The following is a 27,663-nucleotide window of genomic DNA, read 5'->3' as shown; positions in this document are numbered from 1 at the left end:
TAATGAGATCACCTCTCATTCTTCTAAAACCCAGAGAGTATAGGCCCACTTTATTCAGCCATTCATCTGTTTTGTCATGTGTTTGGGGGCTAGGTGGTGTTTTTTGGGGCTTGACTTTTTTCCCAAAGAAAGCTGCTTGAGACTATAGTTTATTCTTTATAGCTACTATGTACATATTCAGAACTCTGCATGAGGTTGAAACTTCTCCTTTCTCCAGATCTCTGTTATTCAATCATGTAATGTTACATCATCATTATGTGCTTCTGATCCCTATACTGTTTATCCCCCCACAAATCTTTATCCAAATTACATATATCCTCCTACATCTCCCCTCAAAGTCTCAGACTACACAAGGTTAGTCTCTGAGGTGCCTTGACCAATCACCCTGAGCTGATCCTGATCTCTTTCTGAGGTTGAGGACTCTCTTTCGGTGTAAGTCTCCTTCACCTGGGTGGCTATAGAGCTTTGTTTTGTTGTTTCTTCTTTCCCTTCAGTATCTGAGTAGTAAGTCTAAATTTCTATTGCTTTCTTTCAAAGGAAATATTGCACGCATGCGCGATGAAGTTGGGATGCTTGGCTGACATCTTTTCGCGCAATTTTATGTGCGTTCAGGCTGGGCATGCGCCCGACCTCAGAACACAAAATTCTGGTCCAGGAGCCCTTGTCTTGCAAATTAGACTATTGTAGCACCATATTGAATGTCTTTTGGAAACTTAAATGTACAAGATCTTCTGCCTCCTCTTTATCCACTCTACTAGTTACATCCTGAAAAAACTTTAATAAATTTGTCAAACACAATTTCCCTTTCACAAAACCATGTTGTCTCTGTCACATTACACTACAATCATCAAAGCGCATTCCTTAATAATAGATTCTAATATTTTGCTGATAACTGATGTCAGGCTAACTGATCCCTCCTTTCTCGAATAACGGTCTTACATTTGCTAATTTCCAATCCTCTGGGACCCTTCTAGAATCTCGGGAATTTTGGAAAATCATAACCAGTGTGTCCACTATCTCTGTAGCTACCTCTTTTAGAACATTAGCATGTAGGCCATCAGGTCCTGAGGATTTGTTGACTCTTAGTACCATAGATTTATCTAATTCTTTTAATGAATGCAAAACTACAGGCTGTATACCCACAATTTCCTAAGATACACTTATAGTGAGATTCCTGGTTTGCAGAGGCACCTCTTAAAGGCAACTAAATTATCCAATCTTATATCCTAGATTCACGGAGCTAGAAATATAGAACATCTTCATGACAAACGGTTAAAATTCAGTTTCTTTGTTCTTTAACATTTTAAGCCCACTTAAAGTTTAATACAACATTTGTTAGAACCCTATCTATAACTAGGGACTAAAAGGAGCTCTTGAGTTATTTAAGTCACTATACTTGTGGGATAAATTTTTGGTTCAACTAACAGAGGATCCTTCATATTTCTTCTGATATTGGCCACAAGGCTGAGAACATGAAATTTATTGTATTAAAGTTCTTTTGCAAAATTAGAATCAGAACTCATGAAATCCATCTTTCTGTCAGAGCTGAAAGGGTACTATTGTAACCGATTGTACTAGTTGGGCATAAAAACAAAAAACTGCGGATGCTGGAAATCCAAAACAAAAACAGAATTACCTGGAAAAACTCAGCAGGTCTGGCAGCATCGGCAGTTGGGCATGTGGATGGTGTAGGGAGTTGGGGAAGGAAATATCAATATATTATTGACAGAACTAAATATATGCTATTAATCGTATGACAAGTAGAAGATTATTACAATTGCATGTTTCTATTAGTTTTGTTTGTTGTGTGCAGTATCCACAATTTGAAATTTTCCTCTCTTGCTTGTTTTGGCAAATGTTATAGATCATGGAATCTTACAGCACAAGCAGGCAATTTGTCCCATCAAGATCGTTTTTCCCCCTCATTAGTAATCTAATCTAATCCCACTTTCCTGCTCACTTCATGGGTGGATTCTTCTGCTCTTGCTGGTGGTGAGCTTGGGGGCAAGAAGGGCAGTTACTTAGGCGGGGTGGTGCTGTACCTGAACCCTGCCATCTTTCCTCCTCCATCAGAAGTAAGTTCTGGACAGGAAGGCCCCCGGTCAAATCATGCCAATCGAGGCCTTTAAGTGGCTAATTAATGACCACATAAGGGCCTCATCCCGCCGCCATTGGGATTAACCCAACCACAAATGGGCTTGTTGCCATGTGGTGTGTACGAGAGGTGAACCTGTGTGGGCCGCTTGTCACTTTGGTGAGGAGGGCAGGGTCCTTAGATCAAGGGCAATCAATGCCTGCTCAAGGGACTGTGGGAAAGGGGTGACCTGTGAGAGTCACTCCCCTGTCCTTGCTTCTGATCCCCCTTCCCCCTCTCCCCAACACCCCCCCCAACCTGCAAAATCTCTCCTCATATATTGTTTACCTGTAGCCAGGGTCCTCCGTGATCCTGGGGCAATCCATCCAGCATCAGCCACAACCCCTTCAGTGGCACAGCTGAGCATAAGAGCTGAGGCCTCAGGGTGGCTAGCAGCTCTCGCAAGCAGGACTTCCACCACTGAGGTCTTGATTCCAGGGGAAGGCCCTCACCACTGCCTGCATGTGGTTTGGCACGCCTTCCTGAAAAGAGGCAGCGCGGGTCTCTTGCCAGCTCTCCAACCAGCAGGCATATTCCTTTTTGTAACGTTTAATTCACTTTTAACGGAACTTTAGGGCCCTGCTTGAGCAAAAGTTTTTGGCAGAGAATTGCACAAATTGACCACCTCTGTGTAAATGTTTTCAACACTTTCTCTTCAATTGTATGATATTCATTTTTCTCCTTGCTATCATCTTGCTGAACAGTGAAAAAAAATATAATTTGCCTGAAAATATCATAATGTTGAAGACCTCTGTTGTGTTACCCTTTAACTTGCTCCGCTCTAATGTAAAACTCTGAAGTTTTCAAGTATCTCTTCGTAACTATAACCTCTAGTCCCTGGTAATATCCCAATGAATCTACAGTACACCTGCTGCAATACTTTTATATCCTTGTCATAACGGCGTGCCCAAAACTTCAAACAGTACTCAACTCCGATCTAAAGTTTTGTACAAGTTCAGCACTACCTCTTTGCTTTTGTATTTAATATCTCTGATTGAAAGATCAAAGATTCTGCTTAACATTTTAGAATTTATATAATTCTGTGGTCACCTTAAACAACCTGTGTATCTGCACATCAAGGTCCTTCAGCTCTTATACTCCATTTAAAGTCTATATTTAAAGTATATTTTCATTCCCTATTTATTCTTCCAAAAAGTATTACTTCACATTTTTCAATATTGATGTGTGTTTGTCACCTAGCTGCCCATCCTACTAGGCTATCTTGCCCCTCTGCTATCTTTCACAATCCTTGTCACAATTTGTCATATTCCCCAATTCGATATCATTTGCAAATTTTGATACTGTTTGTAATAAATAAGAGAAACCCCAATAATTAGTGTTGTGGTACATTATTCATCATATCTTGCCATTTCAAGAAACTTTGCTTTGTGCCCTCTATCTCTCTAAGTGGCCACATCCCTTTACTTTAGGTGATCTTTTCCCTATATATTTTGTGGTAACTTCTCAAAGGAGTAAAATCTTGGTGGATTCTGTAAAAGGTTCAGCCAAGATTACTGTCCAGGTGATGAAGATGGAAATCTGTCCCATGTAAATCACATTCACTGCACATCCGTGAACACATCAAAGGATTCTTGATCAAGCATGTCCTGCCTTATAGAAGTTCATGCTGACGGGCCCTGATTAGTTCATGTTATTCCAACTCCTTAGTAATTTCACTGCATACTACGGATTCTCGTGGTTTACTGGCAATTGATGTGCCGCAAAACTGTTGCTGTTTTCAAGCAATTTTAGCATATTTTTTTAAAAAATCATTCTATGGTACTAGGCCAACCAGGAATACAATGCATAGTACATCACAATATTGATTTGCTACAATTAAAACCACATGAGTAGTTGTGAATTGAAGGATTATATAATAAAACAAAGCATGATATTTTAATCATGGTGCAGGCAAACGTATTCATCATTGGGTTAAATATAAGGTAATGGAAAACAAACATACTCACTTGTAGAGATTCTTTCTGTTTTGATCTACCCACACATATTAACCTTCATGCTGTGACCATTAGTCTTCAAACTGAGTACTTTGGTTGAAAAATTGGCCTAGCAGGCATGGAAACCCTAGCTTTAAAAGCAGTTTCCACCTGAAAAATGACACCTGAAGGTGTCAACTCCTGCTGCAGTAAGATTGTATGGAAGAAGGCATCCTTCAATACTTTACCTAACTGAAAATTCTTTGTGTGTGAACCTGAACAGCGATGTTAGCTCTTTCACCATTGAGGGCATCATGGCTCATTATACCAACATCTTCTGTTTCCAAGTGTCTACTTTGAAGCAAACATCACTGGAAAGGAATCAGGAACAGGAATCCCTGCTGATTTTCCCTTCTATAGTCCATGGGCATTGAACCCAAATGTAGTCTGACATTTGCTCCTGTTGAGATCATCTAACTCAACATGGGTTTTTTTATTCTTTCATGAGATGAGGGCGCTTCTGGCTAGGTCAGCATTTATTGCTCATCCCTAATTGCCCTTAAGAAGGTGGTGGTGAGCCACCTTCTTGAACTGCTGCAGCTCATCTGGTTCAGGTACATAAACAGTGCTGCTGGACAATTCCACAATTTTGATCCCATGACAGTGAAGGAATGTCAATATGGTTCCAAGTCAAGATGTTGTGTGGCTTGGAGGGGAACTTGCAGGCGGTGGTGTTCCAATGCATCTGCTGTCCTTGTCCTTCTAGCAGGTAGAGATTGTAGATTTGGAAGGCGTTGTTGAAGAAGCCTTGGTGAATTGATACAGTATATCTTGTATGTATTACACACTGCTGCCACTGTGCAGCAGTGATGGAGGGAGTGAATGTTTAAGATGGTAGGTGGGGTGCCGATTAAGTAGGCTGCATGTCGCACATCTTGAGTGGTGTTGCAGTTGCACTCATCCAGGCAAGTGGAGAGTATTCCATCACACTCCTAACTTGTGTCTTATGCATGGTAGACAGGCTTTGGGGAGTTAGGAGGTGACTGGTCTAGTGACTGGTCAATGGTAACCACTCCCACACCTCCCGCCCCCAGGATGTTGATAGTGGAGGATTTGGCAATGGTAATGCCATTGAATGTCAAGGGGTTAGATTGTCTCTTGTTGGAGATGGTCATTGCCTGGCACTTGTGTGATGCTAATATTAAAAAAAATTAGGAACCTTGGTCAATATGATAGAGCTACACACTGTTTTTGTCAGCTAAGCCGCTGGGGAAGCTCAGCTTTTTTTTAAACCTAGTCAGCTAAATCTCATGAACCACAAATAATTTAAGGCAAGTTATTACTTTAAAAGCATATATGTTATACTGGCATTTGAATAATACCTGCCCTTGCAACTCTTTGAATGTTTCTATCCACTTGCTCGCACTGTGGTCCGGTGTAGCTCTCCTTACATAAGCACATATTAGGCCTCACACACACGCCACCATGCCGACATACTGGATCACACTTTGCTGTTAAAGAAATGAAAAATTTTTAGTGCTCAAGCAACTTCAATTAGATGAAGGTTACTTACCTTTAAGCATGGGATATTATGTGCATTTTTGGACAAAAATAATAGTATGTGCTGGAAAGAAACTTGTTTTCTTAATGTGGAAAATGCAGTTAATTTTCTGTAGTTGTTGGAAATGGGTAATAAATTCACACATGCTCAAATTTGATTTGGAAGGACATAGCTACATGGGCTGACTCTGCTGAACTCCTGATCTGGGCCACATTGTATGGGAAGTGTCATGTACAGGCCAGCAATCTTTCTGTTTGGGGATGGAAAATTTTGAACTGCTCAGCTACTATCATGTGCCTCCTGGTGGTCATTATTAACCTTCGGTAGCAGTCTGGAAGCAAGCCACTTGTCTGTTAGCAGCGAATGGTCTGAGGCCATGAGAATGGGATTTGTGAATGACATAATACAGAAACAAAAAGATGGTGTCTGACCTTAGTGATCTATACATGACTTCTTAAAATTACAGCGTGAGGTTTCGCCATCATGCAATTAAATGTTGATTTTAATTTAATGTTTGAACGTTAGGCATACTGCTAGTTCAGCATTAAGTTAAAAAATTAGATCACGTATTTATATTCTGCACTTTAAAAAAGTACTTTGAATTCCATAAGACAGACAAAAATATTGTGCCACTTTACGGTATTTGTTCTATGATACATGATTGCCTTTTCACTTCATACAGCACCATTCACATGGCTATCTTATTGAGGCCTTATTGACTAGAGAAGGGAGGCAAGGTGGTTAACCAAGTAATCCACTTTATTTACTCTGTTTTAAAAAAATGTTAAAATTATTTTATCAATAAGGTTAAAATGACAATTAGCGCAGAAGAATTTTAACGGTAATTCAACATTTGTGCAATCCAATGTGACTTATCTAAATGTAGGAATCCAGTTAACCCTAGGTCAAATCATAGAAGGGAGTATGTCGGGAAATTTCACCTATTAGGATTATCTAGCTTTGAAGAATGAAGAATAGTGTAACTAAAGGTGAGCTTCCTATATAATTTTCCTTATTATATATTCTTCATATATTAGATCCTCCTACCTCCAAAGAAGATACTATCTCCTTGCAATCCAATGCAGTGACTAGAACTGGTCCATTAAGCTACAGGAGCCATTTTGAAAAACTTCATGCATTCCACTGTCATCAGCGCCTACTCTTCTACACTTGAGGCAATACATGAGGCCAAGGAGGGATTCTACACCAATCTTCAGCAATCTCTAGCCTGAGTCCCAGCAGGCAACAAACTGATCCTCCTCCAAAATTTCAGTGTCAATGTCTGGAAGGGTGTGATTGGCAAGGAAGGAGTTGGGAAAGCAAACTCTAACAGAGTCCACCTATTGACGAAGTGTCTAGGATGTGAGCTCGTTGTAACCACCAAACAAGACAAGCACAAGACCTCATGGTAACAACCACGGTCCAAACACTGGCACCTGCTTGACTATGTCATCGTTTGAGCAAGGGATGCAGAGATGTCGACATCACCCACGGCATGACTGCTGGACCAATCACCGCCTTATCTGATCTACCGTTTTCATCAGTATGGCCACCAAACAATGGAGGCAACAGGAGCAATGCTGTAAGAAAATTAACATCGGAAGTCTCAAAGATCCCAGCAATCAGTGCCAATCCCTCAATCTCCAGCCACCAGGAGCCACAGTGAGCCAATAATTCCGGGTTGATCCTAAAGTTCACCATAACAAGCACCTGTGAATTGCTTCCTGGCCTCTCTACCAGGAAATATTGAAACTGATAAAAACAAATAATAGATATAGGACCTAATTGAGGGTAAGTGCAAAGCTTTCACAGAGTGGAAACTTTACCACACCTCAAGAGAGAAGCAGCAGTTCTACAGGCGTCTGAAGGAGAAGCATAAAACCCATGACATAAAGAACAAATGGTCTGTAGAAAGAGTGTGAGAGATCCACCAACACAAGGACACCAACATCTGTGATTGATGGCCCAAGCACTCAAAGATCCTTCCTACTGAGAGCCAAGCACGGAGTGGAGCTCATGAAGGACAGGGAGACAAGTCAATGCTCACCGAAGGGAACATTTTAAAGAACTTCTTAACCGAGACTCTGCCTTTGACTTGAACGCCCTTAACTCCATTCTTCAATATCCTATCTGGCTTAGTCTTGGCACCACCCCGGTCTGGAATAATGTTGGAAAAGTCACTTGATAGCTGACAACAACAGCTTCTGGAACAGATGGAATACCTACCAAAATTCTGAAACACGAATATACAAATATACATACATACAACACAGCAGACAACACTTTTGGGATGGCTACACAAACTCATCCTTCCTCTGGGAAGAAGAGTGCATGCCAGGGGATCTCATGGAGTCTGTAATTGTGACTATATTCAAGAAGGAAGATAAGTCCATTTGCTATAACTGCAGAGATGTTTCCCTGCTGTCTGCCACAGAGCAAAGAATTCTCCTCCCAGTGAGCAAAGAGCTTCCAGAATTGCAGTGTGGTTTTTGCCCATCGAGAGGCATCACAGACATGATCTTCACTGCGTGGCAAATCCAAGAAAAATGCAAGGAATAGTACCAACTGCTTGACATGGCCTTTTTCAACCTCACTAAAGCCTTTGACTCTGTTAACCATGAAGGCTTATGGAGTATCCTCCTCAAATTTGGCTGCACTCAGAAATTTGTCACCATCCACTGCCTACTCCGCAGTGACCTAGCTGTGATCCTCACCAATGGGAACCACCGCAGACCTTATCATATTGAAGAGTGGGGTCAAACAACACGCTGTCATCATATCAACCCTCTTCTCCATCTTCCCTACTGCAATACTGCACTTCGTCTCCACAAAATTATCCACAGGTGTGGACATAATTTACAAAACAGATGGGAAACTGTTCAACCCATGCCACCTTCAATCCAAAATCAAAATAACTCCAACCTCTGTCACTGAACTCCAATATGCAGCTGACTCTTGTATGAACACTTGATCAGGAACTAAGCTCCAGGTTATTGTTGCGAAAACGGGCCTTTCGCTAAGCACCTGGAAAACTAAGGTCCGCTTCCAACCAACTCCCACAGCACACCCCCTCCTCCCATCAGTTAAGATCAATGGCGAAATGCTGGAAAACGTGGACCACTTTCCATATTTTGGGAGCCTCTTCTCAACAAAGGCAGACGCAGATGACCAAATTCATTATTGCCTTTAAAGTGCCAGCTCAGCCTTCAGCTGACTGAGGAAAAGAGTATTTGAGGGCTAGGGTTTCAAACCTGAAACTAAGATCACGGTGATCCCCACACTCCTATATGCTTCGGAGACTTGGACAACCTACAGCAGGCATCTCAAAGCACTGGAGAAGTCTACAGCAGAGCCTTCGAAAGATTCTCCAAATTCGGTGGCAAGAAAGACGGTCAACAGCTTTGTCCTCTTCCAAGCCAACATGGCTAGTACCAAGGCACTAATCATTCAAAACCAGCTCCACTGCATATGTTGTTTGTGTGCCTGATACCTGACTCTTGAAGCAACTGTACTATGAAGAACTCATGGCAGGAGACTCCCAGGAGAACAACGGAAACGCTTTTGCGATGTCCTCAAAGCATCCCTAAAGAGGTTAAACATTCCTGCTGATTCATGGGAATTCTTGGCTTATGACTGATCAAAATGGAGAAGGTTCATTCGGGAAGGCAAACAACAAAGGGTGGAATTTTCTGTGGCCGCTGCTTGGCGGCATGAGTGGACAATATAGTAAGAAGGCAAGAAATTGGTTTCATGACGTCCTGAAACCAGTTTGCCATCGTCTGCACAGCCCATCATTGGCAGGTTACATTCACCACCATTGGACATCAGGAACCTCATTGTAACACATCTGCATATGGTTATAAGGCCAGCCCACTGGGATCGTCCCCTGCTGCTGGATCGTCCACCTAGCTGATGTGTTTCACAACATAAGGCGTGCACTTGGCAGGCTGCACTTTGAGGGGAACTTGGAGGTGAATACAGAGTAACGTTGCAGAGTGCTCAACCGAGTCGCCTGTTGGACTTCAAGGTTGAGGCGCTTTGAAGGGGGTAAGGGCTGCTCTGCGATTGAGGCACATTGAGGGCGATGGGGCAAGGGCTGCCCTGCTTTTGAAGGTAGTGTGTAAGCAAATGCGGGGTGGCGGGGTGCTGAGAAGCAGCCATGCAATAGGGAAACTTTATATAAAGTGACCATTCCTTTGTAGCTGAGACAGTTCAAATGCAGCCATGTTGGCATGCGTGGAGTTGGGCCTCTAGCTTATCTGCCCATTCAAGCAACACGGAGGCATGGAAGTGACACCAAGTGCTCCAGAGCTTGTCACCCCTCGGGCATAGACTGAAAAATAATGAGCATTTTAGTGGACTGCAGAACGGTTGGATGACTGGCCATATCGTACAATCACCTTGCTAAAGCTGGCCAGGGAGCAGTCACTGCTGGGGGTGCTCACAGCCCCTTGCAATGTCAGCATTCCGGTTTGGCCCAGTTTCCCCATGGTTCAAGCTAACAGTGCAACCTTCCAGTGCGGGTTAGGAGAATGCCTGCGCCTGAGCTGAGAGCACAGCATGCAGTCCGATGTGCAAAGCTGCCGCCAATTAGACAGGTGGAGTGGGATGGAGGTGGTTGGGGTTTCAGACAACCATGCAACGCACTAAACTCTGACCGTCCAAGTGGTGGCCAGCACTTTTCAGGATGCTTTAAGTGGCCTTCAGGCTTAACTAAGAGAGGTTCTTAGTATGCCTAAGCTAACCCATGCATCTCTCTTTTTCATTCTGCAGGAGGAGTACATCAGGAGCATGGAGCATGGTGAACAAGATATATGCCTCATGATGTACAGAGAGCAGAGATGACGGAAAAGAGAGCGACTGAGGTGCCTGACTGCACAGAGAGAGGACCAGCACCCTCAAAGAGAAGGGATGACTGGGGCTCCAGCACACGCCGCTGAAGAGCCACAGTGAGCCATGAGGACCTTGCCACCGTCAGTCTGTGACCTCTCCCCATTGTTGTGTGCCAGCTTGTCCTACATGTATAGAGATGGAGAGAGTGTAAGCAGGATGCCAGCCAGGCCAGATGCCTGGCATGTATGGATGGTAAGTGGTCCTATGGACAGGACAATGAGGCTGTGTGTGAGAGAGTGAATGGTGATGTTCCTTGAACTGGCAGTGAGTGAGGGCTCGGTGGATGCATGATGGGTTTGTGAGTGTGAGAGTTAAGAGTGATGAGAAGAGTGACTTGCCCTGGCGGAACGGAGGAGGTCATTCATCCTTTTGTGGCACTGGGTGGCTGTACTCTTTTGCAGGGCATTGGCGCTGATTACTGCCGCCACCACTTCCCAAGATAGATTGATGATGTTGCTGCCCATCCTGTTGCCAGAGTGGGGATAGAGGACATCACAACGGGCCTCCATTGCGTCCAAAAGGCACTCGAGGGATGCATCAATGAGCCTGGGGGCTGCAATCTTCTTGCATTTCGGGGCCACTCATGGGCTGGAAGCACTGAGGGGCGTGTGCGCGGTTGCACTTTAAATATGGCGCCCGTGCGATGAAGTGGCGAGGTGATGGCATGGCAGGCGAATGAGAGCCTGTCCGACATGGAAAAGGTGTGTTTCTTGGGAATGCATAGTTAATGCGGTGGATTTGGGACGATATAGCGTGAGAAGCAGCCATTGCAGCTTGCGGGTAGAACGCTGTTTTATCCATCCGCTACTGCACATAGTGCAAATCTGGGACAATCCCGCCCAAAGTCTCTAGAGCAGATGGAATTCCTGCTGAAATTCTGAAGAGGAGTGCATGCTGGGGTATCTCAAGGATGCTGTGATTGTGACACCGGTCTGAAGCAAAGTTGGAAAAAAAAAATTGACAATTGTAAAACAAAATACTGAAACAATTCCTGACAATGGCTGTCATCTGGGAAGAAGGCTATGTGCCAATGGTTCTCGGGGATAATGTCCCAGTAAACAGAGGCTGGCCTTCTAGCCTGCTGGCCTCACCATCCACCCACCTCTGATGCCTTGGGCCTGCCTCCAGAGGCAGTGGGCCCATTTCTGGCCCATGACACCTCTCTGACATAAAAATAGGGCAAGCGGGTGCCAGGATGGAGATGGGATCATGTGGTTGAAAATATCTGGCTCAATACCCATCTTCTTGCTGATAATGAAGTCCCTATATCATATTAAGTAGGGATGTTCAGTGACTAAGATATTAAGCTCTCTCGAAATCCACGCGTGATATCAGGCCAGGCTTTGTGATAAGACTAACAGTGAGGTTAATAGTGCTTTACTGTTATAAAGGAGTAAATTGGTCAGCAATTTCTAACATCTGCACATGTGCATCTTAATGTGAAAATCCAGAAGGTGCCGTCAGAGATACCCTGCTCATCAAAGGGGTTGCACTGTTTCAGTCCTTGCCAATAAACATGGCATTGAAATGAATGCATTAGCATGAACTTTGGAGTATATTCCCATGAGTACTGCACTAAAGATGACAAAAAGGTTAGGGCTGCTGCATTCAGAAGTATGTGAAATGCTAATTACTGCCTGCAGTCTCTCTGGCACTAAAAGCTTAATTTAGAAGAAAGAAAATTAGTGTTGGAATTTTTCTAATATTAAAACCTTTTCTGCTGCCTGTTTTATCTTTCTCTGTTAATCCCATTTTCATTTTCCAATCTTAATACCATTTTCTGCATATGATTTAAATCTAATTTATATTTCCTACTTTATACTTTCTGGACTCAGTGAGGATTGTTCAATCTGGTTGAACAACCTCTCTGTTTCTTGCCCTGCTCACAGATGCCATTGTTGAATCAGATGCCTCATCTCTAATCAAAAGCCTATGAAAACTTATTGGGCCACTGCCAGTGAGGTGAGTGTCATTACTTCATCGCTGACCTCAAAATCTATGCCCATTAATTACAAGGTTTTAAACTTTAACTGGCTATGATTTCATTTCACAAGCAACAGTTCAAATGGCAGGTACATTAACTTGTGAAAAGATATACTTAGATCTCATGCTGGATCTAGGAGATTTGGCAGGGGTTTATGTTTCCACTGGCTCGCTTTTTTTTCCTTCGAAGGTGGGAATGAGGAGGTAGGTTCAATTCCTGGTCAGGAATCCGCCTCCGTCACCAGCCTGCCGGGGAGCAGGATTTTCCGGGCTTAGGGTCTTAATTGGCCCGGAGTCAGGTCTGCCACCCAATTAGGCAGGCCTGATGTAGGAGTGGAGGATGACCAATTCTGGAGGGGACACGTTAAAAGGTCCAACTCCATTCTCATCCATTCCCAAATACATCGGCCCAGATCTTCTTGATTGAAGTTGAGTTGCATTGGGGAGGCCTCAAAATCTATTTAAATTTATTTAAATATATTTTAGAAGTATTTTTTAATTTAAATGTACAACAACCCCTGCCCCCTCTTCCACCCAGCCCCTCAACCCCTCACCCACACTACCCCACAACCCCCACACCTAATCAAACCCTGACACCACTCCCCATCCCATTCTCTTTCCCCACCCTCCACCCAAACCCACTCTGCCATCTCCACCCCACTTCTTATCCACTTAGTAAACAAATGAACTCACAAGCCCTATTATAAAGGCTGATTCCATCCTAGAGTCCACAAATTCCCAAAATAAACAATTGGAGCTTTACACGCAGCTACGCAAACACAGACAAGCATTTATTTTTCCATTAAAAAACTGAATTGCACCCAAAAACCCATAAGTTGCCCAGATAAATAATTTGACTTCAGAACTGTTAATCTTAGCAGATATCTAAACTGAAAACACAAAAGCAATGTAAAGTGCTTTAAAAATGAGAAATTGTTACTTATTTTACTTGGTTATCATTCTAATACTGTAAAATGTACTTTACCATTTATATCATTGTATGTACTTTTAAAATCCATTTACTTTTCCACATTTACAATGTTACTCTTTTACTTGACAGCATGCCACTTGGCAGAAGAAAAAAGTGGGCAAATACATTTTTTAAATGGATAGTTAATCACAAAACACTTACAAATCATGCTACTGTAACCATAATTTTCTGATGAACTGTAAAAGGAGGCAAAACCATTTTTCTTAACTTTTAAAACACTTCCTGTCTGCACGTAGCTGGTGTGAAACCTGACAGCTGCTGAATCCTGAATGCACCACTGAAAATCAGAAAACTTTCTGGAGATGGGCTCTAAATGAGCCTGCCACAATGTAAACAAGCTTGTTAATAGGAGTAGGACTGTTGAGTGCCTGCTCCCTCTCCTGCCCGGGGAAAATGGCAGAGGGCTGAAACAGAGGCAGAATTTCTGGCTACGCTGCTTGGTGGCCATTTTATTGCTGTCCCATTTCCAATACCTTCCGATCTGGGATGGGGAAATTCTAGCTCAGGTTTCTGAAATAAATCTGAATGCTTTGAATTTGTTCCCAACTGAATCCCTTTCTCAGAAAGAATGAAGTACTGATAGGTATATTATATGTGCATGTGACATACATATTGCTACAAAACTAAGTTCAGAACTCAACTTAAATGTCCTGTAGACAGAACTGGAATTTTTAGGATTTCATAAACAAGGAATCTTTTTCCCTATTCTTAAAATGGAAAACGTATTTCATTTGTTTGTGCCGCGAGAGATTTCTGAGCAGGAAACTATTGTGGTAATAACAGTCTGGTAATAAACGTTTAAATGTAAGCTGGGGTAGACAGTCAAAATGCCCTTGGCAGACCCATATGAGAAGCTTTACAGGGACAAATCCAATAGTAGTTTTAAATTCAGATGCCCTCTTTATATCTTATTCTTCCAAAGCCTCACAATCATTATAAGAGCAGTGCATATGACAATCTTAGCAAGGAGAGACTTTGTTGTAAGAAGGATCTTGCTCTTTTAGCACAAATTTCTGAGACATGCACTTGTGGTGAAGAATAATCTATCCTTTGTCGCTCCACTTATTCATTTACCTCCTGGCGGAGTGTTCACTTGTATGGCTGCATCACTCTCCTTTGAACAGATTGGCTAAAGTGTTTGTGTTTGGATGTTTTAGCCTTCTACATTAATGTCCAAGTGTGATGATCAGTCAGAAAAGTCAGGGTTTTTCTTTATACTTTTTGGTTGGTTTCTAAATTTAAGTTTTGTGATAAATGTACAACAAACTTAAAGCAGACAAGTTGCATGATTAAGCAAACAACATTTTCAGTTCTAAACTTTGCTTTCTAATTCTTGCCATGACAGTAGCCTCAGAATTGCAATGTTGGTAATTTTGGAGTTGCGACACATCTATGATGTGGGTACATCTTCTCTAACAGCAAGGATTGAATTTGCTGAAAACTGGGACCCTGGCTATGCACACTATTTCTGACAGGCCGTCAGAACCTGGAAAATAATAGGCACTGGGAGCTGAGGCCAGCAATTGACAATATGTTAGAAAAGCTCAATAAAGAAGCTAAGGCAATATGGATAAATGGTGGCTCCCATATCAAAATCACCTGTTGTCGGAAGCAAAATGGAACTAGGAATCTCTGCTTCCACCAAAAAAACCCAAAACCCTCCAATGATATTTTAGAACAGTAAGGTAAATTTACAAACTTTGGACGAGGCCAGGCATTTGGTTGCTAATTTTTCCATGGATGCGAGGAATGCACAGTTCACTCAATCAAATTGAATTTTAGCATGGCACCTCATTAATATAACTCCTTTTTTCAAGAAGGCTGACATTGACCAACAGAAAAGCCTCCCTTTGTTCCATTTCTTTTATTCTGTTTGCAGCTCAATGTAACTTGGTGTATGCCCAAAATCCTAACCCGCATTTACACACAATGAAGTTTTTACTCCAGCACATAGCTCAAAATATTATTTGTTGTACTAGAACTTTGAAGGTATTTGGAATGTTAGATGTCACCACTCAGCAACAATTTGGATTTAAGTAACACTTTTAACGTAGAAAAATACCCAAGGTGCTTTACAGAGGTATAATCAGTCAAAATTAAAGCCAAGCCAACAAGGAAGATATTAGGAGGTAACTAAAAGGTTGGTTAAAGAGGTGGATTTTAAAGAAGTGTTCAGGAATTCCAGTGCATAAGGCCTAGACTCCTTAGGGCATGACCTTCTATGGAGATCCTCCTTCTCAATTCTTCTCACAGAGTGTTCTGTCTCTGCCTCCTCCTCCACATGTCCTGCTCACAGCATAGAGAAAGTGGAATTGCAACATCTAAGTCTTTCCACCCTTTGGTATTCATTTATACCAATCTCCAGCACCTGAATCCATTTATTTTAGAAAGTTTTAGCTGCTACATTAAATGAATACCAGGATAGTCTAGCTGAAAACCTGATTCCAAATGGTAGTCATGGCAACGTTAGCAAGAGATCAGAGCAGTAACAGAGATTGCCCCAGCAATTCAAAACAATGCTTCCACAAACTATGCCTTAGCAAATGTAAGTCAAAAGCACCTCACATGTAACGTGCAGAGCGACCCTTTCAATAGTCCCAGAATTGGGCCTATTTTACTTCATGATGCTTGTTGTTTCAGAAGTGATTAACAAAGTTGCTGCCCACACATGCATTGACTAAAATTGGTAACTTGGCATTGAATCAGCCAGTCTAGGTCACTGATATCATGGCAGCGTTATTCAAGGTCTTTGGATGCAGACAGGGGCAGGAAAATTTGCAGTGAGCCTTTGAGGCTCTACGTAACTAAATTTTGCATCTATAGTATCTTTAAAATTCATTTTTGGATATAGGTGTCACTGACAAGCCTGGCATTAATTGCCTATCTTTCGCTGTCCCTGAGAAGGTTTGTGTGGACTTTCCTGAACTGCTGCAGTTTGTTTGGTGAAGGTACTGCCACAGTGCTGTCAGGTAGGGAGTTCCAGGATTCTAACCCAGCGACAGTGCAGTCAGGATGACGTACGACTTGCAGATCTTGGAGGTATAGATTTTCATCTATACTTCTTCCTTTGTCTTTCTAAGTGATGCAGGTCGCAGGTTTGGGAGATATTGCTGAAGAAGGCTTGGCAAGTTGCTGCAGTACATTTGGCAGAGGGTAAACACTGCTGTCACTGCACGTTGGTAATGGAAGGGCTAAATGTTTAAAGGTGGCGGATAGGCTGTTGATCAAGTGGGTTGCTTTGTCTCGAATGTTGTCGAGCTTCTTTTGTGTTTTTCTAACTGCATCTATTCAGACAAGTGGAAATATTTAATCACGCTCCTTACTTGTGCCTTATGGGTTGAGGAGAGGCTCTGGGGAGTCAGAAGGTGAGGCAGTCATTTCAGAATACCCAACCCCTGATTCTTTTTTAGTAGATACAGCATATATGTGGTTGGTCCAGTTCAGTTTCTGGTAAATGGTGACTCTCAGGATTTCGGATGGTGGAGGACTTGGCAATGATAACACCATTCAGTGCCAAAGGTAAATGGTTTAGACTCTCACTTGCTTGAGAAAATCATTGCATGGCTCCTCTGTGATATGGACATTGCTTGCAACTTCTCAGCCCAAGACTGGATATTGCCAAGGCCTTGCTGCATGTGGTAATAGACTGCTTTGTTCTCTGAGGAATTGCGAATGGAGTTGAACACTGCAATCATCAGCAAACAACCCCACTTCTGATCTTGTGATGGAGGTACAGTCACTGATGAACCATCTTTATCTGTTTGGGCCTAGGTCATTGCCCTAAGGAATTCCTGCAACTACGTCCTGGGAGATCATTGGCTTTTACCAGCCAAATCCATCTGCCTTTTTGTCAGTTATGACTCCAGACAGCAGTTTTCCCCACTAGGGCTCCTGGGCATAACAGCAACACAACAATTGTGGGAAAGGAGTCCAGGAAATCAAATGTGAGTAGAGCAGCAGCACAGTAAAAACATGAAATATGTTACGTCAGGGCTTGGGTAATGCAGATATTGTTAAATTTGGAGCTTAAAGGCATTAATTGAGCAAAAATGAATCCAACTATTAGGGACAGAAATCTTAAGTTGTGGTGGAGATGAAACTGGGGGACAATTGGTAAAAAGTGACCTGTAATAGAGTTGCAAAGGCGAGGAGCTCATCCATTCCCTGATTCAATCATAACTTTCAAAAGGGAACTTGAAAAGTAAACAAAATGCAAGACTATGAGAAAAGTAAGTGTAGGGGAACCAATTGCATCTCTCTTTCAAAGATCTGACATAGGAATGTCTCTGCTGTATGATTCTCTGGCATAGGGCAGAACTTTCTGCCTGTCGGGTGGATGGTGTGGGAGCGGGCGCGGGCGGGTGTGGATTTGATCGCCGACCGCGATCGGGTCTGTGCTGCCATTTTACGCGGGTGGGCTAATTAAGGCCCGCCCAGTGTGAATCGCAGCTCCCAAGGGCAGTGGGAGTGGGCAGGTGGCGGCGGGACTGCAATGACCACTGGGTCCAATGGCGACCCAGCAACCTGTTTTAAAAAGCTGCTGCAGCTTTTCAAATGCTGGGAATCGTGGCTGGTGGAAGGGCTCCCCAGAGCGCTGCTGGTGAGCAGGCCCGGCAGGAGGGTAGGGCAGGGGGGCACTGTGCCCCTCATTTTTCTGATTATTGCCTTGCTGCCCTCCTCAAGGAGGTGGCAGCACTGCAGAAGTGACCTCACGTCAGCGCAGCAGCTGCCTGTCTTCTCTGCGGGCTCCTCTCAGGGTGCTCCGGATGAGAGCGGCAGCTCCTCCGCCCCTTTGCCAATGACCGTTGCATCCAAAGAGGCTGTGACAACTGGGGAGATGCCAGCTGTGGAACTGGCAGCTCCCTCCCAGGCGGGGCCAACACAGGCTCCACAGGCCAGAGGACGGCTGCCAAGGTCATCGAGGACAACAGGACAGCAGAGTGAGCAGGCTGTCTCAGTTGCCACTCCTAGCGAGGGGGCAGCCCCAAGACACAGCACCCGAAAACGTAAACATAAGGCACCTTAGGCACACCACGGATTTATCACTGGTGCTTTTGGTGTTGGCCTGCAACGAGCTCTTTATGCGTTGGTGTGATTTTTAACACCCTTGACATTTTATTTTCTGAAGTTCCTTTGGTTGTTATATTAAATTCAGACATGTCACCATGGCTGAGGGTGCCTCTTTTCTTCTGCAGGTGGATGGTTACCAATAATGTTATGAGTGATTTGTGGGACATTCAGCATTATTAACAAGGCCCTTAGTTAATGTTCCTATCCAGGCAGATTTTGCACTTAGGTATCGAGTATGGAGCCTGCAGCCCAGGCTTGTCCTGGAGTGTGCTAGCTGAAGCTTAGTTGGATTAAAGCCTCCCGGGTGTCTCTACCTCCCTGGAGTATGCCCGGGGGGGGGGGGGGGGTCAGTGTCTACCCGCTCAACATTTCCCTCTGCGTGCTCATCCTCGGACTCACTGCTGGACTCATCGTGTGCAGCCGCAGCAAATGCGTCTATGTCTTTGTCGTCCACAGCATCCCCCCTTTCCAGCGCAACATTGTGGAGAGTGCAGCATGCAACCACTATCAGCAACACATGATCTGGGGGGTACTGGAGTGCAGTCCAGGCATTGGAAGCGCATCTTGAGAAGACCAAAGGTTCTCTCCACCACGGCCCTTGTGGAGGCGTGGCTCCTATTGTACCACTGCTCAGCCTTTGTTCTTGGATGGTGGAGAGGCGTCATGAGCCACCTTCTGAGGGGATAGCCCTTGTCACCCAGCAGTCATCCATGCGCGGTGACGTTGGGATGCTCGCCTGACATCACCGCGCATCATTTTCCGCGTTGGCATGCGGGTCCTGCCACTGCACGCCAACGGGAAAATGCTCCCCATAGAAACTGTGCTGAAGGTTAAGATCCCTGTTTCTGAATGGTAAAGTCCAAGGCACCATCACTTTTGGTGCCTTGGAGGACATGAGCAATGGGAAAGGAAGAGATCAGATGGTAGATAAAGATCAGATGTCACAGTGGGAGGGAGGGAGTATGGAGGCTGGGAGAGGTCTAGTTGGTGGGATTGGAGGCAGGGTTGGGATGGAAGTGACAGTTGTCTGAGTTTTCCTGCTCCTCATGGCCCCACATTTGGTGAGCGTATTTCAAAAGCTTTCCTGATTGATCAACACTTAGTAAGCACTTTATCCCCGCTTTTGATCCTATTTTCAATCTTTTTTTCCCACCACTGTCCCCTCCCCCCACCCGCCCCCACAAGGGCCATCTGTTACTTGTTCATGTTGCTCTTTTCAGAGTGTCTACCCTTGTCCTGCCATTATCACATTATGCTTTCTGATCTTAACGACACCATCAGCACTTCCTTTAGCCAGTATCACTATCATTAACAACCATTTGTCCTTTTCTGCATGACATCTCTGGCCATCTCTCCTTTGCCCCCACCTATCACTGGCCTTCTTTCCAGCTTCACCTGTTCCACCCCCTCTTAAACAGTATAAATTTCATTACATTTTTACTTCTCTTTAGCTCTTTAGAAGAGTCATAAGGACTTGAAACGTTAACTCTGTTTTTTCTCTCCACAGATGTTGTTACACCTGCTGAGTTTGTCCAGCATTTTCTGTTTTTGCTTAAGAAGCAGCACATTGCCTGGTTTTGCTGAGTAACGAGAGCACCATTTTTTTGCAGTGTGGGACTCAAATAGTCATTAGGTGATACTTGCATTAGCAGAGGGCTTAATGCCTGTTTCAGACATGGACGTTGCATGGTGATATTTTGTCCTTTTCCAATATGGTAGGCAGCAACCTTCCAGCTTCCTACCCACCATACTGGGTGCTTAGCAGGCCTGTTGGTGCTTGAAGAATAGACATTGCATGGCCAAATTTCTAGGCCTTTAATCCTATGATCAAGGATCTGCCAGGCGAGGAGCCATCTTATCAAATACAAAATTTCAAATGATACTGTTTTGGTGACCAAGATGCTAAACCATTCCATTACCGAAATTCCTAGTATTTGATATGATGAAGATGGCTGCTGGCATCAGTTCCAAAACTTTTAGGTGAACTCTGATTATGATTTAGAGGTCCAACCACAAAAATGCTTCTACATGCTTAAGACAAATTATTCTGGCACACAGCAGCCTTCAGGCAATCTTAATGGGAAAGTTCCAGATGGGGTTTTTCTAGCTTCACTATCTGGCATTGCTCAATATAAGTTGACACTCTTCACAGTATAATATAATGTGGCTTTTTCCTGTACCATTTCAGACTTATGGCTCCCATAAATTCATGAATACTTTGCAATATGCATTTATGGTGAGGGAGGTAGGTATAAGCAGGGGATGTCTTTACCAGAGTTCATCTCACTGTCCTGAGGAAATTCTAACTGATGAGCTGCTTTGTGTCTTGTGATGTTGCCCTGCCAACGTGATAAAACTGGCAGCCTTGATTCTCATGCCCTTCAACATCAAAGGATATTGATTTATCATCCTAACACACTCACTGGGGAACGTTAACCCAGCAGACTGAACTTGACATAGATTGTTGTCATTAAAGTGCTATTGTAGGTGTGCGATTCATCTGTATTGATGTCTAGACAGAAGAGAGCCAGGAATTTCCAGCCCCATCATGGTGAGACCCGTCATGGGAGATTCGGCGGCCCAGGCAAAAGTCCATTGACGTTCGGTGGGACCGGATGATCCTGGTGGCAAGCAGGGGAGGAAAACTTCCGCCCTCGGTGTCTGTAATAGAACTGGCTCCTTGATTCTGCCCATCACTACCTACCCAATCAGCTAGATTGAATTAAGATCATACTCGTTCCTCACATTTGGACTTGTTCACCCAATGCTATTTTTATTGTTGAACTAAAATGCCAATGAAAACCTGAAGGAAAATTTTGGCTGAGCGTCATTCTTTTCAATATCTTTAGACTACGTTTTCCTTGGAGGAGTGAGCACAGAAAAAGAAAATGGCACAGAAATTTGGGCATGTTCCTTTAGCTTAGCTATGAAAGTATGTTCTGCCTCCATTTCTCACAAAATCCCTTGGAAATTATGAGAACTCAATCATCTGAAGGAGGCCCTTGATTGTGACCATCAATTGGAGAGACCTTTTTATAATAGAGACTTTGCTAAATAAAATAACTGCCCAGAGAGGCCGTTGTGCTGAAAATAGTGGAAATGGTTGAAAATCATAAATTCCGCCCCAACCATGGAATTGCGTAATTTCGCAGGAGCGGGACAGGAGACAGGCCAGGTTTCACGAATGCATGTTTTATGGAGGCAGCTGGCCATTTAAATCATCAGTTGTCTCTACTGAAGTGGGATTTTGCTAGCCCAGGATGACAAACCAAACTGTCTTAGCCTAGTTAAGCTGGTCTGAACTTGGTGGATTTGTTTGGACAGCTAGGGTACCCCTTTGGAGGGGTAGGTTCTCCTTTGAATATGGTCCCGGGACACCCTTTGGGGCAGGTAGGGCACAGCTTGGGATTGTTAAAAGTAAACATGATTGCTTGTAAAAAGTGCATAAACTCACTGGATCTGTCAAAGAACTGTCAAAACTCATTGGAATCGTTAAAGCTGTCAATGGATTTAACTCTGCTGGGTTTTAAATTTAAAAGAAGTCTGGAATTCAAAAAAACATGGTGCTTGATATTTCAATCTGTCAGTTGACATAAGTCTGAGTTCTATCTTTACAGGATTTGTGCTGCAACAATTGATTTTACAAACTAACATTATCACAATGGGGTGCCTGTTAAGTGAGCAGTTTGACTGACAGCTCCAAGTGGTTATAGAATAAGCATTTGTTTCCATAAGAGATTAGTTGAAGGAATTTCTATGCATTGAATGTTTTTTTTAATTAGTGAGAGTGCTTTTATGTTTGAAATAGTGACATCATCAATGAACACAACTTTATGTCAGAATGGCTCCTGAGGTTTGCCCTTGGCGCACATTAGGTGAGTTGGCCCGGAGGGGGTAAAGGAAAAGGGTGGTGGATGGGAGGCATGAGTTGGCACTATGTTGGCATAGGGGCTATAGAGGGCTATGGGGGTGGGTAGAGGGGCATGGGTTGGCATTGGGGTATCAGGTGCCATGAGGTTGGGTAGAGGGACATGGGTTGGCATAAGGGGCCATGGGGTTGGGTAGAGGGGCATGGGTTGGAATGGGGGTGGCAGGGGAAATGATGTGCATGGGAATGTGTATGGGGGCAACAAGGGCTGTAGGGCTGCTTCTTGTTTTAATCATTTTCTTTTTATTAAATTCAACAAAGTGCCAGAGCACAGGGGCAGTTTGTCTGCCCAGCCCGTCTTCTGCATTCATTTTGGGGGCCCATCCCCCTGGAATGAAAATAGGAACTGCGGGTCACCACTTTTAAAGGTCGGTTTGCAAAGCCAGGAATTCTTCTGTTTCTGCAGCCAGGAGCGAAAATCTGGGCCAATCAGTTTAGATTTTTATGTTAAACCTGAGGTGCATTATATAAGTTACTCCTACGATAAAATTGAAGCCCACTGGCTTAAATTAGACATCAAGGTAATTTTTTGTTGCTTTGTAGGAGCATCACGATGCTAAGAAGTGAGGTGATCATATAGGTTCACTATCATGCACTGGATGAAAATCCAAATGGACAAGTGTCACTCATGTTTTCTCCCATTGCATATGGTTATGCACAAAGAAAGCCAAGTGTGCAATCAGTTCTGTTATGTCATTGCTCTGTCACTGGCTACCAAATTTAGAAGAATATACCTAACTGGATTTGAATGAATGATGTAGTATTATTGCAGATAGAAATAATGTTGCCAACTAATTGCCAACTAATTCTTTCTAACAAATTGAGATGGCATAAATATTACTGTATAAAATTAAGTTATGCCACTTATACTCTTTGATATATAACATTTTATAATGTCTCCAAAAATACAAGAAAAACTACTTACCCACTCGACAGAACTCTCCCTCCCAGCCTGGAATACAGCAGCATTTTCCTGTTGGAGTGCAATGTCCATTCCTACAATGATGTGAGCACTCTGATGCTACTGGTTGTGGAGGCTGCATTGATCTCTTACATTCTTCTGGAACCAAAGCTCTATTTTAAAATGAAGAAATACCCAGATATTTATGTTATTTGGCTGAGTTGTTTGTTATGTCATACCTCCGCTATCAGATGTGTCAGATTTTATCAATAGAGCCAATTCAGTCTTTCAGATAAATCAATAGTTTGCTCATTATCTTTTAAATGTAAATTTTTATTTTAATAATGAAAACTGCTAAATGAAATAGAAAACAGTCTAGAAATGACATTGTTCAACATACACAAATGAACACTGTTTTTGTATGACATTATCTTGCTATTTCATTTTAAATACTTTACACCAAAGAAGCCATTCATGTATTTGAAATAATTTCATACAGCATCATTTCTAGATGTAAATTTACCTAGGTATCTATTACTGCTTAAATACGCATAGCATTTAATGGACTAACTCTGATGCTTATACTTCAGGAACTGAAAAACATTAAAACTTTACACAACAGACTGAAGATGAAAAGGATGGCAATGAACAACAATAAAAAAAAACAAGTATGATGTGTGATAATGGTCAACTATGGCTTGGATTCCCTCAGAGCCAGGAACTCCACCAGAGGTGCAGCAGAAACCCCATGTCACCACTGCTGTTTTTGCCAATTACCTTAAATCTGTGCCCTCTTGCTCTTATTCCCTCCAGCAATGGAAATTGTTTCCCCTATTTATGCTGTCCGGACCTCTCACGATTTTGAATATCTCTATCAAATCTCCTCTCAACCTTCTCTTCTTCAAGGAAAACAGTTCTAACTTCTCCAATCTACCTACGTAACTGAAGTTCCTCATCTCTGGAACCCTCTCATGAATCTTGTACTTGCTCAAAAGGAATTTCCAATGTATTTCTGGTGGAATTATTGCAGCAGGGCAGGAACATCTCTGAGGAAATTCTGGGTCAATAATACATTTATTAAATATGTAATATAAACAAAAAATGCTGGAAAAACTCAGCAGGTCTGGCAGCATCTGTGGAGAGAGAAACAGAGTTAATGTGAAAAGTTTTATGTTGTTGAAAATGGGGGAGGATCAGGTGGAGCAAGAGGGAATTGTCAGGGATAGTTTAGAGGGTGGGGGAGATTAAAATACAAAGATGTCATGGAACATAAGGCAAAAAGAGTGGGAATGTTAGTAGTATAGGAACAAAACATTAGTCCAAAGTAGGTGCTAATAGTAGAATAAAGGTCAGGGCTGTCTGAAAGCAAAACATGAGAGCAAGATACAGATTGGCACTAAGGGGAAAAAAAAATAGAAGGCAGAGTTCGTGGTCTGAAGTTGTTGAACTCAATGTTGAGTCCTGAGGCTGTAAAAGTGCCTAATTGGGAGAAGAGGTATTGTTCCTCTCTATATGTATGTGAGCATGAAAACAAGGTCATGAATTGAAATAGCAAGCAACTGTAAGGTCAGGGTCTTGCTTGCAGACTGAATGGAGGTGTTCAGCAAAGTGGTCACCCAGTTTGAACTTGGTCTCCCCAGTGTAGAGGAAACTGCATTGTGAGCAGTGAATACAGTAGATGAAATTGAAAGAATTACAAGTAAATTGCTGCTTCACCTGGAAGGGGTGTTTGGGGCCTTGGACATTAAGGAGGGGGGAGGTAAAGTGGCAGGTGTTACACCTCCTGTGATTGCGTGTGAAGGTGCTGTGGGAAGGGAATGAAGTGTTGGCGATGATAAAGGAGTGGATCAAGGTGTTGCAGAGGGCACAGTCCCTTTGGAATGCTGACAAGGGAAAGGAGGGGAAGACGTGTTTGGTGGTGGCATCATGCTGGAATTGGCAGAAATGGCAGAGGATAATCCTTTGAATGAGAAGGCTGATGGGGTGGAAAGTGAGGACAAGGGGAACCCCATCATGGTTCTGGGAGGGGTGAGGGCAGAACTGTGGGAAATGGGTTGAATACAGTTGAGGGCCCTGTCAACCATTGTGGGGAGAATCCTTAGTTGAGGAAAAAGGAAGGCATGTTGGAAATGCTGTTATGGAAGGTAGCATCATCGGAACAGATTTTTAAAATTCATTCATGGGTATGGGTGTTGCTGGCTAGGCCAACATTTATTGCCCATCCCCAATTGCCCTTGTTCAGAGGGCATTTAAGAGTCAACCAAATTGCTAAGGGTCTGGAGTCACATGGCGGCCAGACCATTACTAAAGGACATTGGTGAACCAGATGGTTTTTTTTTTAAAACAATCATCATTAGGCTTTAATTTCCAGATTTTATCGAATTCAAATTTCACCATCTGTTGTGGTGGGATTTGAATCTGGGCCCCCAGAGCATTACCCTGGGTCTCTGCAATTCTAGTCCAGTGATAATACCTGGGTCCCCAGAGCATTACCCTGGGTCTCTGCAATACTAGTCCAGTGATAATGCCACTATGCCATCGCCGAGAGAGACAGAGAAACTGGGAGAATGGAAAGCAATCCTTACAGGAGGCAGGATGTGAGGAGTTGTAGTCGAGGTAGCTGGGGAGTGAATGGGCTTGTAATGAATATTAGTAGACAGTTTATCCCCAGAAATGGAGACAGAGAAATCAAGGAAGGGACGGGAAGTCTGAGAGATGGAGCATGTGAATGTGAGAGAAGGATGGAAATTAGAAGCAAGATTTATTAATTTTTCCATTTCCGAACGATAGCAGGAAGCAGCACCGATGCAGTCACTGATGTACCGGAAAAGGAATTGTGGGAGGGTACCTGAGTAGGACTGAACAAAGAATGTTCCACATACCCCACAAAAAGTTAGGCATAACTAGGGCCAGTGTGGGTACTCATAGCCACATCTTTTTTTAAAATTCATTCACGGGTTGTGGGCTTTGCTGGCTAGGCTAGCATTTATTGCCATCCCTAGTTGCCTTTGAGAAGGTGGTAGTGAGTTGCCTTCTTGAACTGCTGTAGTCCATGTGGTGTAGGTACACCCACAATGCTGTTAGGAAGGGAATTCCAGGATTTTGACCCAGCAACAATGAAGAAACGGCGATACATTTCCAAGTCAGGATGATGAGTGACTTGGAGGGGAACTTCCAGGTGGTGGTGTTCCCATCTATCTGCTGCCCTTGTCCTTCTAGATGGTAGTGGTTGTGGGTTTGGAAGGTGTTGTCTAAGGAGCCTTGATGAATTCCTGCAGTGCATCTTGTAGATGGTACACACTGCTGCTACTGTGCATCGGTGGTGGAGGGAGTGAATGTTTGTGGATGTGGTGCCAATCAAGCAGACTGCTTTGTCCTGGATGGGTTCCAGTTTCTTCAGTGCTGTGGAAGTGACACAAGTTAAAGGAGAAATTGTTCAATGAGATAACAAGTTCAGCCAGGCGGAGGAGGGTGGTTCTCGATGGGGGTTGTTTAGGCCTCCATTCAAGGAGGAAGTGGAGAGCCCTCGGACCATCCTGGTGGGGATAGAGTTGTTGAGGGATTGGATGACCATAGTGAAGGTGAGGGCCAAGAAAATGGAAATTGTTGAAATGAAGTAGGTTGTCAGAAAATTCTCGAATATAGGTGGAAAAGACTGGACAAGGGCAGAAAAGATAGAGTCAAGATGGGAAGAAATATGTTGAGAGGGGAGGAACAGGCTGAAATGATGGATCTACCAGGACAGTCCTATTTGTGGATTTTGGAAAGGAGGTAGAGACAGGGCTGTATGGGTTGAGGCACTATGCTTTTATATACTTTTATTCAAGTAGCCTGTGAAAGACACATGCTTGGAATTTCCCTAGGACTTCTCCTGCTCTACAGGCATAAGCACATATGAACATACGAATTTGGTGTTTTCATTGGATTTAGAGGCGGAAATTCAATCTTGGTTCCTTCAATGTTTGAAAAAACGTTATTGGTGATCCTCACAATAGGAATCATAACCCACTGAGGATCTCTGTCCACAATCCAAACCAGAGAATATGTTTGAACATCAGTTTTCAAAATACAAATACTTTACAACAAAAACATTCCAAAAAAAACTGTGTATACGTAAAAACTCTCTTTAGGACTCTAGAAGGATTACAGTGCACAAGGAGGCCATTTGTTCCATCATGTCTCTGCCAGCTCTCTGAAGGAGCAATTCACTTATTGCAACTTACCTGTCTTCTCCCTGTAGCCTTGCGCATTTTTCCTTTTCAGATAAT

At 43.3% G+C, this 27,663-nt stretch overlaps 1 protein-coding gene across 5 annotated transcripts in view; it reads right to left on the bottom strand.

The window, feature by feature from the left end:
- The window catches only part of LOC121282290 (hedgehog interacting protein), a 226,516-nt gene that overhangs the window by 9,343 nt on the left and 189,510 nt on the right, over positions 1-27,663 (bottom strand). For 3 of the 5 annotated variants that reach the window (XM_041195939.1, XM_041195949.1, XM_041195957.1), the window contains exons 12-13: positions 23,420-23,568; positions 5,451-5,579 (exon numbers count right to left, since the gene is read on the bottom strand). In XM_041195939.1, coding sequence (XP_041051873.1) covers positions 5,451-5,579; positions 23,420-23,568 — 278 coding nt within the window. The remainder of the gene's footprint in view (positions 1-5,450; positions 5,580-23,419; positions 23,569-27,663) is intronic. The other 2 variants (XM_041195964.1, XM_041195971.1) reach the window with 1 other exon arrangement.

The sequence above is a fragment of the Carcharodon carcharias genome, chromosome 1, assembly GCF_017639515.1.
Source record: "Carcharodon carcharias isolate sCarCar2 chromosome 1, sCarCar2.pri, whole genome shotgun sequence".
NCBI classification, from domain to species: domain Eukaryota; kingdom Metazoa; phylum Chordata; class Chondrichthyes; order Lamniformes; family Lamnidae; genus Carcharodon; species Carcharodon carcharias.
The sequence above is the reverse complement of the archived record's forward strand: the minus strand, read 5'-3'. Positions and strand labels throughout refer to the sequence as shown.